This window comes from Nyctereutes procyonoides, unplaced genomic scaffold (assembly GCF_905146905.1).
Source record: "Nyctereutes procyonoides isolate TBG_1078 unplaced genomic scaffold, NYPRO_anot_genome, whole genome shotgun sequence".
Taxonomy (NCBI): domain Eukaryota; kingdom Metazoa; phylum Chordata; class Mammalia; order Carnivora; family Canidae; genus Nyctereutes; species Nyctereutes procyonoides.
The window spans coordinates 19,269,694-19,288,284 of NW_026575020.1; the positions used below are offsets into that span (position 1 = coordinate 19,269,694).

General features: G+C 37.4%; 1 protein-coding gene across 9 annotated transcripts in view; it reads right to left on the bottom strand.

Annotated features, from left to right (window-relative positions):
* SYNRG (synergin gamma) overlaps positions 1 to 18,591 on the bottom strand; it is an 82,258-nt gene that overhangs the window by 30,935 nt on the left and 32,732 nt on the right. For all 9 annotated transcript variants that reach the window (XM_055327185.1, XM_055327177.1, XM_055327192.1 and 6 more), the window contains 8 exons: positions 18,207 to 18,440; positions 17,192 to 17,269; positions 14,596 to 14,792; positions 13,754 to 14,002; positions 11,864 to 11,997; positions 6,039 to 6,157; positions 5,783 to 5,845; positions 5 to 952 (listed from right to left, as the gene is read on the bottom strand). In XM_055327185.1, the coding sequence (XP_055183160.1) occupies positions 5 to 952; positions 5,783 to 5,845; positions 6,039 to 6,157; positions 11,864 to 11,997; positions 13,754 to 14,002; positions 14,596 to 14,792; positions 17,192 to 17,269; positions 18,207 to 18,440 (2,022 nt within the window). The remainder of the gene's footprint in view (positions 1 to 4; positions 953 to 5,782; positions 5,846 to 6,038; positions 6,158 to 11,863; positions 11,998 to 13,753; positions 14,003 to 14,595; positions 14,793 to 17,191; positions 17,270 to 18,206; positions 18,441 to 18,591) is intronic.

Consider the following 18,591-nt stretch of genomic DNA (forward strand, 5'->3'; position numbering starts at 1 on the left):
TCACCTGCAGCAGGAGGATGCTGGCCACTAACTGTTGGTAAATCCAAAGAGCTATCAGACATGACATGCTTAAGATCTCCTCCCACATCAGCCAGTTTCATGTCAAACTGAACAGAGAGTGCATCTTCAGAGTCCTCTTTGCCAACACTGCTGCCACCAATGGAAGGGAGATCCAGGGACTTCACCGAAGCAGAGTCTTCTTTGGTGTGTCTGAAAGCCACTGATTTCTCACTCAGGGCTTTGTCTGAGTTCATGGAGGAAAATTTACTGGTGTGGAAGTCAGCAAAATCATCATCACTTTTTCCTGAAGGAGTGTTATCTTTCAATTCTTCAACACCTAGTCCAGATCCTTCCAGAGAAAGTTGTCTGAAGACATCGTATTTGGTAGATGAGGCAGCTGAGTTCTGTACACTCTTCACTGCGCTGCTCGAGCTGCCGGTTAGAGGAACAGGACTAGCTTCCTCTTTAAGGGTATCATATTTGTCATCTGCCTTTTGCTCAGATGAAATAGAGCTATTACTGAAAGCCATAAAATCTGCAAAGTCATCCTGCTCCCCAACAGATGCTGGACTAGAATATTCACCAAAAAGGTTGAATTCTCCAAAATCATCAGCCAAACTAGACATCTTAGTTGATGCCAATGCTGTCGTGGCTGCAGCAGATCCTGTTGGCTGTGGTCGTGTGGAAACAGATTTGGATGCACTAAATGCAGCTGAAAAAGACAATGGTTTCTCGCTGCTGCAGTTAACTGAGGAAAACATATCTAGGTCTGCTAAGTTCAGAGGATTTTTCACTTGTGTTGGTTGTTTCTGTTGTATAGCTCCTGAGGGGAAGGCTGCTGGAAAAGTTTGGTCTTTTGTTGGTGGCTCTAGTGGTGATAGACTATCGGCGGTTTTAAAATCGGTGAAACCATCATCAGTGCCTGCAGATCTGAATTCTGCAAAGTTTTCTCCTGAAAGAAAAAAAATCACAGCCAAATAAATAAGAATGCTGAGCTGAAAACCACATGATGTGCAGCATATTAAATTATAAGATTACTTTTAGAGACTTTTCCCTCACTGGCTTGACATTATTTAACCACACTGTAAATCCCACCAAAACATCTCTTTGGAAGCTACCGATCTGTTTCCCCATTGAAGGCTAGTGATACCAAAATAAATAAAAATCAAACCAAGAACATGTAACAGTATCAGTTTCATTTGCTCATCTAAGTGTGCTATGTCTCCTAGTGCCAGCAGATCCTTCAGTTGGCCAAAAGTGCTTCTCTTAGGACTTTTTCCTCCCACAGCTAGCCAGCCAAGCACACAAGAGAATAAGAAATGCTAATGATAATAATAACAATAAGTGCTAGAAAAAAAATAATAAGTGCTAGAGGTTCCTGAGGAGACACATGCTGAAATAATGATTCTTTAATGATAAAATGTTTACACGGTGATCAATCAGGAAAAAAAAAATCACAGGTATCGAAGTATTATGAAAAATCTTGAATCTAGTATTTAGGATGTTTAACACTTTGCTCAAGTAGGCACTTTAAGCACATTGTTAGATATTATGTGGTCTTGCCCCAGTATATGAAGGCATTAATTTGAAGGGAATTTAGATAAAATTCTTGAAAAGGTATTTACTTATTTGCAAAGCATTCTGGCTAAGGACACCTTTTTTTTTTTTTTAAGATTTATTTATTTAATAGAGAAAGAGGGAACACGAGTGGGAGGGACAGAGAATCTCAAGCACTCTCTGCCCCAAGCAGGGATCCTGATGCGAATCTTGATCTCACATCCTGAGATCAGACCCAAGCCAAAACTAAAAGTCACACATTTAATCGACTGTGCCACCCAGGCGCTCCCTCTATCTGTCCTGCCAAGGACACATTTTAAACTGGTTTTTCTATATCCTGCAACAAATAAGCTGAATCTTGTAAGACAAAAATCTGAGTACTTGGGTTGTTCTTGAAATCAGCCATCCCAAATGTACCAATGAGCACTTATTCTTATTTCTAAAAATTGAGAAGGATTTGAATAAATGCCAACTGTATTATTAAAAATTTCAAGGGGTAGGATTTTTTTTTTAAAGATTTTATTTATTTATTCATGAGACACACACACAGAGAGAGAGGCAGACACAGGCAGAGGGAGAAGCAGGCTCCATGCAGGGAACCCGACATGGGACTCGATCTCAGGACTCTGGGATCATGCCCTGGGCCAAGGGCAAGTGCTAAACTGCTAAGCCACCCAGGCATCCCAAAGTGTAGGATTTAAACTTAATTTAATTTTTAATTTTTTTTAAGATTTTATTTATTCATGAGAGATACAAAGAGAGAGAGAGAGAGAGAGAGAGAGAGGCACAGACACAGGGAGAAGCAGGCTCCATGCAGGGAAGCCTGACGTGGGACTCGATCCCAGGTCTCCACGATCACACCCTGGGCTGAAGGCGGTGCCAAACCGCTGAGCCACCAGGATTTAAACTTTAGTTTATATTGTGTTACTCTGAGGAAAGAGTTACTGAAAAAAAAAATTTTTTTTTGCTAATTTTTAGAGAAAATAGGTACAATGTATTTCCAATAAATAATTAGACTCAATTAAGATGCTGATAAAAATATAGACCTATGATTATAAGAAAAGTTCCTTTTACTATCAGAGTACCCTTATCACTCATAAATTTGAGGTTAGGATACAGGTGATCTCAGTTTTTCTAACGGTATCTTAAAGTCTTCCATAAAATCCACTAGGTTTTACCAAATAATGAAAATCAGAGATAAACCAAATATAAATATAGCTATACCAACATCACTTATTTGAAAATATGAGTGCTGGTTCTGGAGAATTATAAACTAAAGTCTAGGCTTTAATTTCTCTGTCCAGTTTTAAAATTCTATTTGTCCCTAAAAATGAGATACAGAAACATATGAGCTAAAAAAGTATATTTCAAGCCAAAATCTAATTCTTAAAACTGTCATTAAAATAAAACAGGCTTTAAACAAATAAAATAAATAAAATAAAATAAAACAGGCTTTAAATATACTGCACTTCTAACATGTTATATACTTTGGTGTATCATAAGAAAAAAGCATAGAAAACAATGGAAGCTGAGTTTTCCTAATCTGGGATACTTAATTCACCAGGATAATCCATCAACACAGAGAAATATTACTAGGGAAATTTAAGAAAGAGAGGAACAGCATTCAAAATTTCTATATTTTATGTTTTATGACATACCACTAATAAAACTCAAGTCAATTTCACAAATTGACAGGAGAAGCACATGTGAAACTTAAAAAAAATCATGCTACAATTTTGGTTAAGTACATCACTGATAATATTTGTATCATTTCTGTAAATGAAAATGTAATAAGCAGCCAATTTTGTCAGTTTAAATTTTTGATGTGCTGCTTTGAAATATCTGTGAAATTGACAAGTTTTGCTCTGTTATTTTTAAAAAGAAATCACCACCGCAAACTAAACTTACTGATGAATTGAAAATGTTTCCATTAGAAATGTAAGCTAGGTGAAAGGGTCAAAAAGAAATAAAAATGGGTGGATTTACTAGTTCAAAACAAAGGCAATTTTGGGACAAGTAAATTAGTTGCAGTTGGAAGCTTGCATTTCAGAGGGTACATTAATTCTCTGAATCCTCATAAATTCCCCTCTCTACTTGCCACTTTTTAGGCCCAAAAAACATTTCAAAAGAAGTCACTTTTTGCTAAAACTTCAGTAAGAAGGGTGGGTCACTTCTCCATATAGAGTATTTTCCTCAACTCCTTAAATATATGGCTTAAAATTTATGGTAGGAATAGAAAAAAGGAAATATAATTAATCTCTGTCACTTAATAATCCACAGTTCTAAACAATATACTACATGATTTTTCATAAATTCTAAAACACTAACATACCTGATCCACTAAGGATAATGTATTTTTAATGAGAATAGAATAAAATATATTCTCCTAAAATGAACAAAGAAGTGGCACCTCTACCTGGAACTCTATTTATTTATTTCATTTTTTAAAAGATTTTATTTATTCATGAGAGACACAGAGAGAGAGAGAGGCAGAGACACAGGCAGAAGGAGAAGCAGGCTCCATGCAGGGAGCCTGACATGGGACTTGATCCTGGGTCTCCAAGATCACACCCTGGGCTGAAGGCGGCACTAAATCGCTGAGCCACAAGGGCTGCCCTGGAACTCTTTAACTTAAAGTTAAAGCAGGAATGAAAGCAAGCCAACAAAAATGGCAGCAACAATCCAGGGTCCTGTTACTAAAGTACTATAAAAGCAGCAGTAGGTACTGCTTACATTTTGATAGCACCAGTCTTTCCCAGGAATAACATGCCTATGATATGATCATAATTACCACACTACACAAAGAACTCTGATATTAAACCATGCTCTTTACTCCAAACTTGCTTTGTCCCAAGAGGTTATGAAAGCACTGCTGGGAGTCAAATCCAACTACCAAGCCAAAAGATCCTCTAGGGTTTTGTTTTTTTTTTTAAGATTTATTTATTATTTTAGGGAGAGAAAGAGAACAAGCATGAGTGAGTGAGCAGGGGGAGGGGCAGAGAGAGAGAATCCTGAGGCAAACTCCCTGCTGAGTGTGACCCCAGTACCCTGGGATCATGACCTGAGCTGAAATCCGGGTTGGCCCCCAACCAACTGAACCACCCAGGCACCCCAAAATCCTCTAAGGTTTATCTCTGTACTCCTAATGCCTAACACAGGCACTGAGGGGAAAAGTTATGACAACCTAAAGGCTTGAATGAAACAAGGAAACAGTTCTAGAACCTAACAGCTATAAGGGATAGAATATATTTAGAATTGGTGGATTTTCCTTTTTAGAGATATTTAAGTAATACACTTTTTCCTTGGACTTTCACACATTACCGTTCTTATAATCCCCTCTCACCTCCCCGCCCCTCACCAACACCCACCCTGACTTCTACCCCTTGGACAGAAGGGTGAGAACAAATGATTATCAAATGTTCCAATTTTGAGCATTCAGCATTGAAAGGTAGAATATGGCACTATACTCAGGAAGAAATCCTCACAAGAGTATACATGTATCACAGCAAGTACATTCAGCTTTGAAGGACATAATTTGACCTATGGATTACCTAAACCCTACACAGCAGGTTAGGATTTAACTACAAACATAATTTCTAGTCTTTACACATATGGCTCTCAAACTTTCATTCTATATTCCCTTCTACTCTCTTTAAGCCCTTCTATAAATCCTTCTTACTTCATCTTACTAAATTATAGCCACGTTTGAAAATCTTGAAAAGACTCCTTGCAACCTTTTGCATAGTCCACGGACTGCCGTGCTGCCAACAAACAGTTCAAATTCTTGTTAAGCATTTAAATAACTGAGAGCTGTCACAGCCCTTCATTTGATACAGAAATCTAACCTGGTTGAAGGCTTCCAGTGAAAGGGAACATACTAGCTTCAGAAGAAATTGCCTCAATTTGGAGTTTGCCCTAAATTTTTGAAAATAATGTCCAATAACTGAACTACATATTTTGTTTCCTTGTAATTTCCAGAGACACAAAGCCAAAAAAAACTGACACACAATAATAAAGACATGTTCAGGAGTGTCACTGAAAGAACCATCAAAAATATCTTTTATTAAAAAGTGAGTGGTGCCTGGCTGGCTCAGTCAGAGGAACATGCGACTCAATATTGGGGTGATGAGTTCGAGCCCCATATTGGGTGTAGAGATTACTTAAAATACACAAAAAATTTTTAAGAATTGAAGTAATTTATCCATTTAAGGAATCAAAAACTTACCTGAAGATTTACTCTCTGATGTCTGTTCGAGTTCTCTGAAAGCACTGTATTTATCACCAGGCTCTATGATGAAAAGACAGAAAGTCCATTAAATTTAAGTTTAGGAACCTTGAGATTAAAACTCAAGGAAGGAAGGAAGGCAGACCGGTTAACCATACATATTTGACATGCATTGTAAGCATTTTATACATTTCTCATAAAAGGCCACCACTAAAAAGGTTTACATTTGTAGGTTTATGAGTTGACGTGTTTTTACCTCCAAATGGAACAGTATTTTCAGAGGACTTGTCAACTGCAATTCCTTTAAACACAGCATATTTATCCATCGATGCTGATGCTTTAGTTCCAGGAAGTGGCATTAACAAAGAAGGGGCACTAAAAGGGAAAATGAAATACTTCTTAATAACTAGAACACTGAATTCTTCCTTTATCATCAAGTAGAAGCTTAGAATTAAAATGGCAAACAGGTACAGCTTAAAATTCATGGCTCCCTGCTTTTAAAGTTAGAAACTTATAGGTATTCACTACAGAGGTTCAAAAACATTGCAAAAATTTACTAAAATACCACCCATGTGATAATTCTTTGCCTGATTATCTGAAGAGGGGTCAGACCCACACTGACCATCTAATCATCTCTTTAGTAAGCCACAAACACAGTTGGAATGGCACTGGAAATAGATTCTCATAGAATGATGATGCCCTCCTGGAATTTTAACTTCAGTCCATAAAATTGCAAAAGTGAACTGTTCTAAATATGTGTACCCACTACTTTAGAGTAAATTATGTTAACCTTAATATAAATTATTCTTTAAAATGGGTTCAGAATGCAGAGATAGAATAGTTAAGATAAACATCTATTTATGAAATGTTGTTCAAGCAAAGATGTAAATTGTTCTTATTTGATCTTACTCATTGCTTACTGGCAGTTCACACATCTGATAAGCAGCAGTAGAGTTAATACAATTTACATTTTTACAAGGATCAGCGGTTCCAGAAGCTATCTCTGTAGCAAAACAATCACTTCAAAATTAGATAAAGATACTTTTGCCTGTGGACATATTTCTCGCTGGATGGAAAAATAGTGTAATGAGTAGTATCTGTGTGGGTAATTCTTGGATGGCTTAAACACATATTATAGAAGCACTGCTTTTTTTTTTTTCTTATCACACCCAGGCAGCTCCCAGGAAGAACTACTTTACATATGAATGACTACATTCCACCACTAGTTTGTGTCATTCAATACCACACACACAAGTTATATAAATGGATTTCTATTGAGTTCTTTGCCCTGAAGCAAAAATCTTTCCACAGTCATTTAAATCATCTTATCAGCGGCCTACAAGCAAGGTAAAAAACCCAGCTCTTGCACATGCATGCTAATGGAGGTCCACGGTGCTTTAGGAGTTCGTGCTATCAAAAATATAATTTCACATCACTACAAAACAGCTGCTACATATTTGATCTTGACAAACAGGTCATCATCTGTACATTATAGGTGGATTTTTTTTTTAAGTTCCGCAAGTAATTAAACTACAACTCACTGAACAGAATGTTACATGTAAATAAAAGTAATGTTTCATGGGGGGAAAAAAATCACAAAGTTGAACAATCTGTTTTTCACGAACTGCCAACTTTAGCTATGGTCTTGTAAAGCCCACTGGTAAAATCTACTATCACATTTAATTATTAATTTTAAAATTATTTTCAAGATTGGAAAAAAAATAGAGGACCACTTTCAAGGTAATGAAATACTGACTGAAGTCAACAATATGAAATTCCACTCAAAAAAAAAAAGCTGACTCAGACTATAATTTTATGCATATTATAAATGAATAATTCATTCTTGTTCTCTGAAATTAAAAAAAAAACCTGTTATCACCATGACAATGTTTAGCCCAGTTATATAAAGTAGTTATCTATTCCAAATGTGAAAACTGTTATTTCTACTATTTTTAATACCAGTGAAAGGTACTGAGAGGGGCATTGTTGGGCCAGCAGGATCAAGTGGGATTGGGAGGCACCAACAAAATGGCGGCGGACCCTCCATCTTGTTACCTCGCCTCCGGACTTTCCTGCCACAGCGGACCTCCCGAGGACAAGTCATCATGGGGAAAACAAGACCTATGCAGGAAACAGGAGCCGCACCTTACCCAAACCCCCATTTAAGTATATAAGCAGTTATAGTCCCATACCGATTCCATCAGTAATATGCACTAATACCTATCACTCCATACAGACACAACCCCTTACCCCTCCCCTTAAAAAGCTCGCATGTACTCCCTTTGGGCACGACTTCCCCGGCCCTGCAACTTCCCGGGCTTAGCTCCCTTGTGGGCCACGGACCCTTGCTGAGAGTGCTTCCATTAAAAGCTTGCCTTGACCCACCTTTGCCTGGCCTATTTCATTTCACTACCAATTGGATCAAACCTGACAGGTATATTGTTTTAAAATTTAAGAACTTGCATTCTGTTGAATGACTTTAGAGAATTTGGCCACCAAAAAAAAAGTATTTTGTTTTATCTCCAGGGAATTCATTTGTTTTACAATCACTCCATTTGGCTGCCACAGATGATTTTACTTAGTTACTTACCCTGCTAATGTAGACACATTTTAGACAACAGGTTTGAGCAATGGACACCTAACCAAGACAAAAGGGCCCACAGCAACCACCTGGCTAAATCCAGGTGGACCCATCAGTCAACCCACCTCAAAATATCGACAGGCCATAATGGACCAATGGGCTACTTGGAACAGTTAGCAAAAACGGGGAAATTCCATTCATGGCCATGCCTCCCCATCTTCCCCCTTTAAAAACGGCCCCCAGGCACTGCCTAGTGCCAGAGGGTCTCTCCTGTGCTGTTCTGCCTGCTGCTCCCTTACTGTGTATTCCAATAAACTTCTACTTTTTCTGCCTTAGGTGAATTCTTTGACAGCCAGTGCCTGCCATCGGCTTCCACCCGTCATTGCCCCACATCTGGGGACCCCCATCTGATCGTATAGACGCTACACTAAATACAGCCATTTAGGGGGATCCCTGGGTGGCTCAGTGGTTTAGCGCCTGCCTTTGGCCCAGGCATGATCCTGGAGTCCCAGGGTCGAGTCCTGGGGTTGAGTCCCCCATCAGGCTCCCTGCATGGAGCCTGCTTCTCCCTCTGCCTGTGTCTCTGCCTCTCTCTCTCTCTCTCATGAATAAATAAAATCTTAAAAAAAAAAAATACAGCCACTTAAAAAGTAAAGTAAAACTAACCAACTCAAAGCCCCTATACCTTAATCCTTTTTGGATTATTTTATTATCAGTACCCCATGTCTGTGGTGTTTATTATTCCAGACTCCCCAGTGCCCAGCACATAGTTAAGTATCTTGTGAATGGATAAATGAATGACAGTGCTGACTTCCAGATCCCCTTTCATGCTGACTCAAGCGCTATTTCTCCTCTGACATTCAGTTCGACACCAATTACTCAGACACAGACTTTTCAGTGGCTGACTCTAAACCCAGAGTACCCCTCATCATCTCACCACAGTATTCCTATGGCAGCTAAATTTACCCCACACAGTAGCAGGATCACTTTCCTCAGGCCACTTCTTATCTCTAAAACGTTTTACAGATTACACCATAAATCATAAGCCATCCCAAACTGGTGCTGCCCTTAACTAATGGATTCTTTTCACAATACTCTCCACTCCAGCCTACTTATAACACCTTACTTGCCTTTTCATCTTCTCGGACAAACAATGCCCATTGTTGTTTAAAAAAAATGCTGCCCAAGGGTCTCCTGGGTAGTTCAGTTGATTAAAGAGTCTGACGCTTAGTCTCAGCTCAGGGTCTTTATCTCAGGATCATGAGTTCAAGCCCCTACTTAAATAAAATTTGGAAAAAAAAAAAATGCTGCCCAAAGCAGTCTCACCTAGGCTTAGCTATTTATATCATTTAACAAATATCCCTTTAAAATAAACTCATAATATAGAATAGAGATTATAAACTAGGGAATTCACTATACATATACACAAAGACTGAAGGACCACTGCTAAGAGAATTTTACCAGACAATATAAATACCCAGATAAAACTAAGCTTATCACAAGAACTATGTTTTCTGCATTTGTAGTTCTAGAGCCTACCCCAATGTTTGGCATATAGCAGATGGTAAGCAAATGTTTCTCAATGAGTAAATAATGAATGTGGATTCTTAGACATGAGCAAAATGTTTTCATGTAAGCATGGAAGTAATCAAGTCAGAACTGAAAAGAGTCTACAAAGTATGACTGTGTATGAAAGTAAACTATTACGTGGAGATCATGCCATGCAAGATTGCCAATATCCCATATGTCTCAGATCTGGCCACCACCTTAGAACTTTCTACACCCAAATTTCAATTTCACCTACTGAGAGTATTTTTTCCAGAGGAGTAAGCCACTAATTTGATGAATCTGGTTTGTAACATTCATAATGCAACACATTCATCCAATAAACCTTTATTAATTACATAATATGGCTAACTACTGCATACAAAGCATTGAAAGACTGTCTTCAGGTACAACGGCCTGGTAAGGGAAATAGATGACCCAGTAATCAGGGCACAGATATCTGTTAAGGCACCAGAGCAGTAAAGAGGGAAGGGCCCTCATCTCTGAGGTGAGGCTTAATGCAGAGGAATTAAAAGCTTCCTATGTTAAACTGATTTTTGAAATAGAACTACAATTAACTATGAGAGAATTCCCAATTGTAAGAGGTGAAAGGTCAGAAGCCAGAAAGAGCAGGATCCATTTGGAGTCATTCTGGCAAGAGCTGTGGGTAAAGGGCAACAGTGGAGAGAATAAGCAGGAGCCTTCTCCCACACCAAGCAGAGTTGACAGAGCTGATGGTGGTAAAGGAAAGAGTGGGAGCCAAAAATAAATAACATGTTTCTGATTTGGTGACTGGATATGGTGACATGACTCACCAAGGAAGGGAACAGTGATTTAACAAATTTTTATCTAGCTCTGAGTAGGAAAACAATGAATCTAATTTTATGCAGGTAATTTGAGATGCTCTAGGTCATTCAGATTATGTTCTACATAGCAGAATGTATATTTTGTTTGAAGAAAGAGCTCTGAGAAAGAAATATTATTATGTATCTATCAGGTTAACGTGCGTGCCAGTGTAGCAGGCTTGGAAATCCCTGTACTTTATAGTCCGGCTTCTCAAATGTTTCTCCTATGTGTCATTTACATCTGTTTGACATATTCTTAAAATCAGGAGAATAATTCATTTCCTAATTTGTAATTGTCTACAATGCCTATCCCTTAGTTCTTGTTACAGTGTATATACAGGAAGCATTAAGAGATAATCAATTGGTTAAAATGGGAAATATGAGTGATATGGCACAAATAGGAACACAAGAGAAATGGTGTATGTATTATGACAAAAACAAGTTCCAAAAATGACCAAAGAAATTCCTATTGCTTGCTCAAAGTCTTGTATGTTCCACTCTGTGGAAGAAGTAGTATCTAAAAACTTTTTAAAAATGATGGAAAGGTCTTGGCAACATACTAAGTCAGCTACTGTACTGAAAAATGAAGCTAGTACAAAAAACATTAGAGAAATATTTAGGCAATTGTATATGCAAAGAAACAGAAATTTCAAGGCCTAAAAGTCACTGATCTCAACTTAAACATAAGGGAGACATGAATAAATAATCATATTTAGATTTCTGAATTATGATTTCTGTGGAAAATCAACAGTATGTTATGCTGCAAAAATATCAAATTTTGTGCCCCTGTCTAAAAAGCTTTTCAATACCCAAAGACTTGCATCTCACATGAGAAGATGAAGTCATCACCATACAAGTACACTTGGCTATAATCAGGTTTAGCACAAATATATATATGCAAGCAGGTGTGTACTGAGAGAAAATAGTAGGGCTGAAATTTTATGTGGACAATGGGAAGAAAAGTTTCAAGACTAAAAGTATGAATGAAGAGGGAATAATCAAGGGAAGTATGAGAGTAAGAAGTCTTAATCTTCTTACTTAGGCTTCTCACTATGGATGCCTCTTTCTCAATTATTAAATACAATGTTAACTATATTCAACCCTTTTCACCTGTTTCCATGCTGGGAATTACTTGTTTTTGAAGAAGCAGGCAACTCTTGGAAATCACTGAATGAATCATCAAGGGAGCCTGACTTAGAAGCATCTTGAAAATCCTGGAAGTCGTCTTCTTCTGGTTTTACCACCTATGTTTATAGAGAATATTTAAATAGAAAGATTGAATTGATAAAATAGTAAATAACCGTTAAACTCAAAAACTACCTTTCAAATCTCCCTATTTAGGTACCTAAATTAGGTAGGCATGACTATCTAATTTTAGAACACACTTTAGATATAACACCAACTCAAGTATCAAAGCAAGAATCTGTCTTGCATTTAAAAAAAATTTTAATTTCTTTCTTTTTATTTTGGAGGAGGTTGGGAGGGTCAGAGAGATAGAATCTTAAGCAGACTCCACCCCCAGTGCAAAACCTGACACGTGGCTCAATCTCACAACCCTGAAATCATGACCTGAGCCAAAACCAAGAGTCAGAAGCTTAGTGGCCTGAGCCACCCGGGGGGCGCCTGTCTTATATTTTTAGATAGTTTCTTGTACAAATGGTAAAAGACTGGTTTTAAAGAACTAATCTCCACAATTTTAAAACAGCTGAATCACGTTTAATAGATTACTAAGAACCTGCCATCTTTCAAAAATATTTTATACGTGATGTAAATTATAAGTGATACAAGCTTGTTATACCCCATTAGTATATGTATAAAGTCAACAATGAATACTGATTCTTAATCACATGCTCCAGAAGAATGAGCTTATACTACACTGTTCTGCACTTTTAAAAAAGATGTAATTAAAAATATAACGTGAAAAAAAAATAAAAACATAACGTGGACATCTTTTCCATGTTATACATGTAGTTCATTCATTAATGGTCAAATAGTTTACCACTATATGGATGAATCAAGATTTATTTATTTTTAAAGATTTATTTATTTATTCATGAGAGACAGAGAGAGAGGCAGAGACATAGGCAGAGGGAGAAGCAGGCTTCCCGCAGGGAGCCTGATGCAGGACACGATCCTGAATCCTATGAGCTGAAGGCAGATGCTCAACTGCTGAGCCACCTAGTCGTCCCAGCAAAATTTATTTAACCTTCCTTCTTCTGAGGGACATTTAGCTATTTCTAACCTTATACTCTAACAAACAATGCTATAACAAATATCCTTGCATATTCTTGCTAACTCAGTTACTATTTCTGTGGGATAGATTCCCAATAGTGTGACTGCTTAGGTCAGAAGACACGGACATTTAGAATTTGGGTAGCTGTTGCCAAACATGCCTTCCAAAGAGACTGTACCAGCAAACCATTTCCCCTACATTTTCACTGACACTATTAGGTTTTCTAAACTTTTTGCTAATCTGAGAAGTGAAAAATAAATGGAAGCATTTGAATTCAGGTTTAGTAGCTTTCCCAAAAGACACAGTCTAGGAGTTTAGTTAACCTTATTAAGCTTGATGTTTAAAATGTATATCCTGGGGTGCCTGGGTGGCTCAGTGGTTGGGCATCTGCCTTCGGCTCTGGGCATGATCCTGGGGTCTGGGATCGAGTCCCACATCGGGCTTGCAGGGAGCCTGCTTCTCCCTTAGCCTAGTCTCTGCCCCTCTCACTGTCTCTCATGAATAAATAAATACATAAATAAATAAATCCTTTAAAAAATGTATATACTATAGAGTACTATTAACTTTTAGCTAAAATTCATATCACTTAAGGCTTAGGAAATTTCTTCATTTTTTAAAAATAATAATTTCATATTGTTTTACTACTGTTTAATTTTCACCTCCAGTGTCCATCCATAATACAGCAATCTTCTCTGGGTCCTCAGAAAAAAAGCCACCCAGATTCACTTTCAGGGATTATTTGGAATATGCACAGCGTCTCCATTTACCTGATTTGCAGGGTAAGTTGGCATGAAGCCACTGGAAGGCTGGGCTGCAGCTCCCCCAACTGGTCCAACAAGGTTAATGCCCATGACTGGCTGTCCAAGGTTGAGGGGTAGGGAGCCTGCAGGGCCTGAAGACATCCCAGTTGGCTGACTCACCGCAGTAGGCAAAGTCATAGGAAAGCCACTTAAAGTTGGAACAGGAGCGGCTGGAAATTGATTTAAAGCATCAGGACTCATGGCAGGAACACCCCTCTATACAGAATAGAAGGAAAATGGAAACATTTTATGAGATTGCAAACCACATACAATCTAAATCCAGCAAAGTGAGATGTAAATGTAAACTCTGTAGTCCTGGTATGTTTCCACTCTGACTCCCACAATTCATGAATTTGATACAAGAAAATAACTTACAAGGTTAATGTAAACCTAATATCAGGCAAAAAAAAAAATGGTCAGCATATCTCAATTGTGACACTGTACTCTCTGATGAGTTTGGTTAACTCATTATAATCAAATCATTGTACATGAGAAAAATTGCTACCAAGCCAAGAATACTTTACATCTACAGAATTTTAAACAAGGACTTCAAAAACAGAAAGAATAATTTCATCTATTACGGAATAACTTTCAAGTTCAGAAAGGATATAGTTAATGTTAATATATATTAAATAGCCTTTAAGCAAAGGAATATTTTGCTGGTGTGGGCATCATATAAACCATACATTTTTGAAGTACTGTATCCTAAGAATAATCTATATTTTAATGTACAAGGAGTTCTATAACGTTGTAGTCAAAAGGATGTACATTGAAAACTTATTTGCTCTAACTTAAGAAACAGTGTCTACCTGTGTTACTGCTATCATGGCGAGAACAGTATAAAGTTCCTCCTTAGTAAGTTTGCCAGGTGTAGTTCGATTAGCTAAGGCCCAAATCTGTCCAAGGGTTTCCCTGGGAAGTCCAGATGACATCAGAATGGGATAAAGTTTAGCAGTATCTATTCCAGTTGGAGTCATTGTGATTTCTAAAATTTTCTTATAGGCATCTATCAAAGGAAAGACCAGATTACAAATGTAAATATATTATACGTGATTGCTCTTTTTTGTTGTCATTGTTGCTTACACAAGAATAATCTTAAATCAAATTGCTTTAATAAAACTGAAGTCATGTCAAGGTTTAAACTGCTGTAAAGATTATTCAAAAGGAAATATGCAACACACAATGAGGGTCTGCAGCTTAGAAGACAGACTGGAGTTTGGTCCTAAAGATCAAGATTTGAGGCTAAAAGTCAGAGAAAATCTTATAATTCAGGAGAACATAGTAACAACACTAAGATGGAGGCAGTATAAACAGATGCTTTGCACTATAAAAGAGAAGTCGTAGAGTAATGATTGTGGAAAGAATTTGAAAATAGCAGTGGGGAGGCAAGAACTATACCAATACCCCCTGTCTCCTCCAGTGATTAGAGGAGGTAAGATGCTATGGGAATACAGCTTTCAGAAAAAGCCACGCTTTCAGTCAAGGTGAGAAAGTAGAGTATGTGTTTGAAATAAAAGGAAGGGACTGCTGAGGAGTTTTTCCACAATCAAATGGGGTTTCCAAAGGACAAAGTGGGAAAGGTGTTAAGAGATGAGGCTGCCATATAAAAACAGGATACTAATTATCACATGGGACATATTTTTATACTAAACAATTATTTACTATTTATCTGAAATTCAAATTTAAATGGATGTTATGTTATGCTTGTTTGCTAAATCTGCTAACCCTAGTTAGAGTAGTCTTGGGGGATGAAACTGGGTAGAGCTAAGGCAGACAGAATAAAAATGTTTAAAGCAAAAATTTTACATCTAGGATTTAAATATGGATTAGAGATTAGTACGCAGGCCATAAGAATATATATTTTGGCTGGGAAATTATGTGTGCATACATGTTTGGAAGGAGGGAGAAAGAAATACAAGCTGGCAGAAAATGGAAGGAATTCTAATATATACTAGATGTGGGTTATGTTTGTTTGCCTTGAAGACACAGAGGAAGAAGATGCAAACTGTCTAACAGGCACTTGGAAGAAAACCTATTATTTTTATGTACAATTGAAGTCCCATAGGATTTGAGACAATCAGCCTTTCAATTGGTGAGTATATGATTATGATGTAAAGTAGACATTACTGGTGTTTTCCTAAAAGAAGTTCAGCTACAGTTTTCCAGGGGTTGGTAAAGTAGAGCAAATCGAACACATTGCAATATATTAAGACTGATTAACATATGCTGCTATAATAGTCGTTACTGTAGGCACATCAACTGTGGCTCAATAGACTATTTCCTGGTATAAACTGAATACTACCACAAAATACGCACCTTAGTGATTTTTTTAGCTCAGCAGTAATATTAAAAAAATAAACACCACTTTCCAATGTTGAAAAAGGTGCCACTTGGTCTTTTACTTCACATATTACATGACAACTCATAAGACAAATATACTTTATTTATTTTATTTTTTAAATTTATTTATTCACGAGAGACAGAGACAGAGGCAGAGACACAGGCAGAGGAAGAAGCAGGCTCCATGCAAGGAGCCTGACGTGGGACTCGATCCCAGGTCTCCAGGATCATGACCTCTAAACCGCTGAGCCACCCAGGGATCCCCGACAAATATATTTTAAAATATAAAAGTAATCACCAAGAGTTCAGAAGATTACATTAAACATATTAGTACTACCCTTGATAAGTTATTAATAATCTATGAAATTTTTAAAAGCACGATAAATCCAAGCAATGCTTTTAGAATAGAAGTCTATAATGGTCAATAAAATATTAAAGCAAAATATTCCTCCCTCATTTGTATAGCTATAAGCCTCATATATAAGGCTTCCTAAGAAACACCAGATCTTTTTTTTTTTTAAGATTTTATTTAGAGAAAGAAGATTGAGAAAGAAGGATTGAGCACAAGAGGGAGAAGGGGCGGGAGAAGCAGACTCTCGGCTGAGCAGGTAGCTCAATGTGGGCCTTGATCCCAGGACCCCAGGATTGTGACCTGAGCTGAAGGCAGATGCTTAAGCGATTGAGCTACCCAGGCACCCCAAGAAATACCAGATCTTTTTAATTTCTGTACTCTTTCAGAAAAAAAATAAACAAGAAAAAAGTTAAAATTTCTTATGCATATTTTGTAACCCAGCAGTAAAAATTTGCAACTATGTTTTCAACATTTATTATTATTTATTTATGATAGAGAGAGAGAGAGAGAGGCAGAGACACAGGCAGAGGGAGAAGCAGGCTCCATGCACCAGGAGCCCGACGTGGGATTCGATCCTGGGTCTCCAGGATCGCGCCCCGGGCCAAAGGCAGGCGCCAAACCGCTGCGCCACCCAGGGATCCCTGTTTTCAACATTTAAATCAAAATATCCAAATAGCAACCTTGGACAAAGCAGCTTTTTTTTTTTTTTTTACCTGGAACCAAACTTTCATTGTAAATCCAAGGAGGCATTCTGGGCTGAACAGGATCCTGTGAGGGAAATACTCCCACACCTAGAAGATAAGAAACAATATTTAATGCACATAACAGTCCAGGGAGAAGACTGGGGAATTGTACTGAGTTACCCTTTTTTTTATAAGAAGAGCATTGGCTGAAGATACTAAAAAAAAGCCACCAATACAATGAGAAGATTTGATTTCTAAACAACTCTTATACATTAGCTATGTCCTAAAGAGTAAGTGAAAAAAACTAAGATCTACCAAATCAATATTTGGTAGAACCATATGCGGCTTGCACCATTTCCCAAATGTTATGAATTAAAGGAGAAAACATGACAGCTGGTGGTTTACAAATTACACATGTAAAAAAAATGTAATTGCTCAAGTTTTCCTTGCAGCTTTTAATAGTATTTCTTTGCAAAGTCTTATATAAATATACTTTTTTACCTAAATATGACACTGCTGCCAGTTGTATAAGATTTTTTATTTTTATTTAATTCAGAAAAAAATCCTCCAAAAGTTGCCTCCTAGGCTGCGCAAATTCCAATTTATCTCTGCAGGCTGAGTTGATAAAAACTTGGATCTTTTAGGCAGCAGTGTGTAGGATTTATTTCAGAGAAGCAAAACTATATATATTCTCATTGGTGACTTCTCCCATTAAATTTTGAATTTCAACCCTTATAGAAGATCAGAAAGTATAAGAGGGGAAGAAGAGTTTTTATAAAATAAAAAAAAAAAAAACTTAAAATCAGGAATGATTCCGATTTAAAAAACTGGTTATCACAAAATTTTTAAAAGGAGTAACTATGCTGAAAGAATTCAGAGCAAAATCATAGAGGTTAATTGGAGAAAGAAATGCATTAAAATATTTTAAGCAAAACACTGATTAGCAAAATCAAGCAGCTTTCATTTTAAGATTAATGCTTAAGGTGTTAGCATTTGAGCGACATTTGGTTAAATAAACTTTTTGCTGAATATTTCATGAGCTCACCACTCTCTTCAATGGACAGGTTTTGGTCTGAAGTTTTTTCTGCCTCTGCAGTGGTGGTACCACTTACACGTCCATCTACAGCACCCCCGTTTTTGGCCGTTAAACTGGGATGGTTCTTACTGGAACCTGGGCCTAGGGCTTTGTGCCCAACTTCAGAGGTACTTAATTTAATTTGTTCCTGCCCAGACGCACTTATATCACAAGATACTAGGAGCTTCTCCTCCAAGGTAGGGCCTAAACAAACAGCATGAAGGGTTATTTGTATATTAATTGCAAATTTCTGTTTTTTTCAATCATCCACTTCCACCCCCAGATTCTAAGGGGTAGGCCCTGCCACACATAATGTAATTTTGAAATAATCCAATCAGTTTTGGGTGTGTTTCTA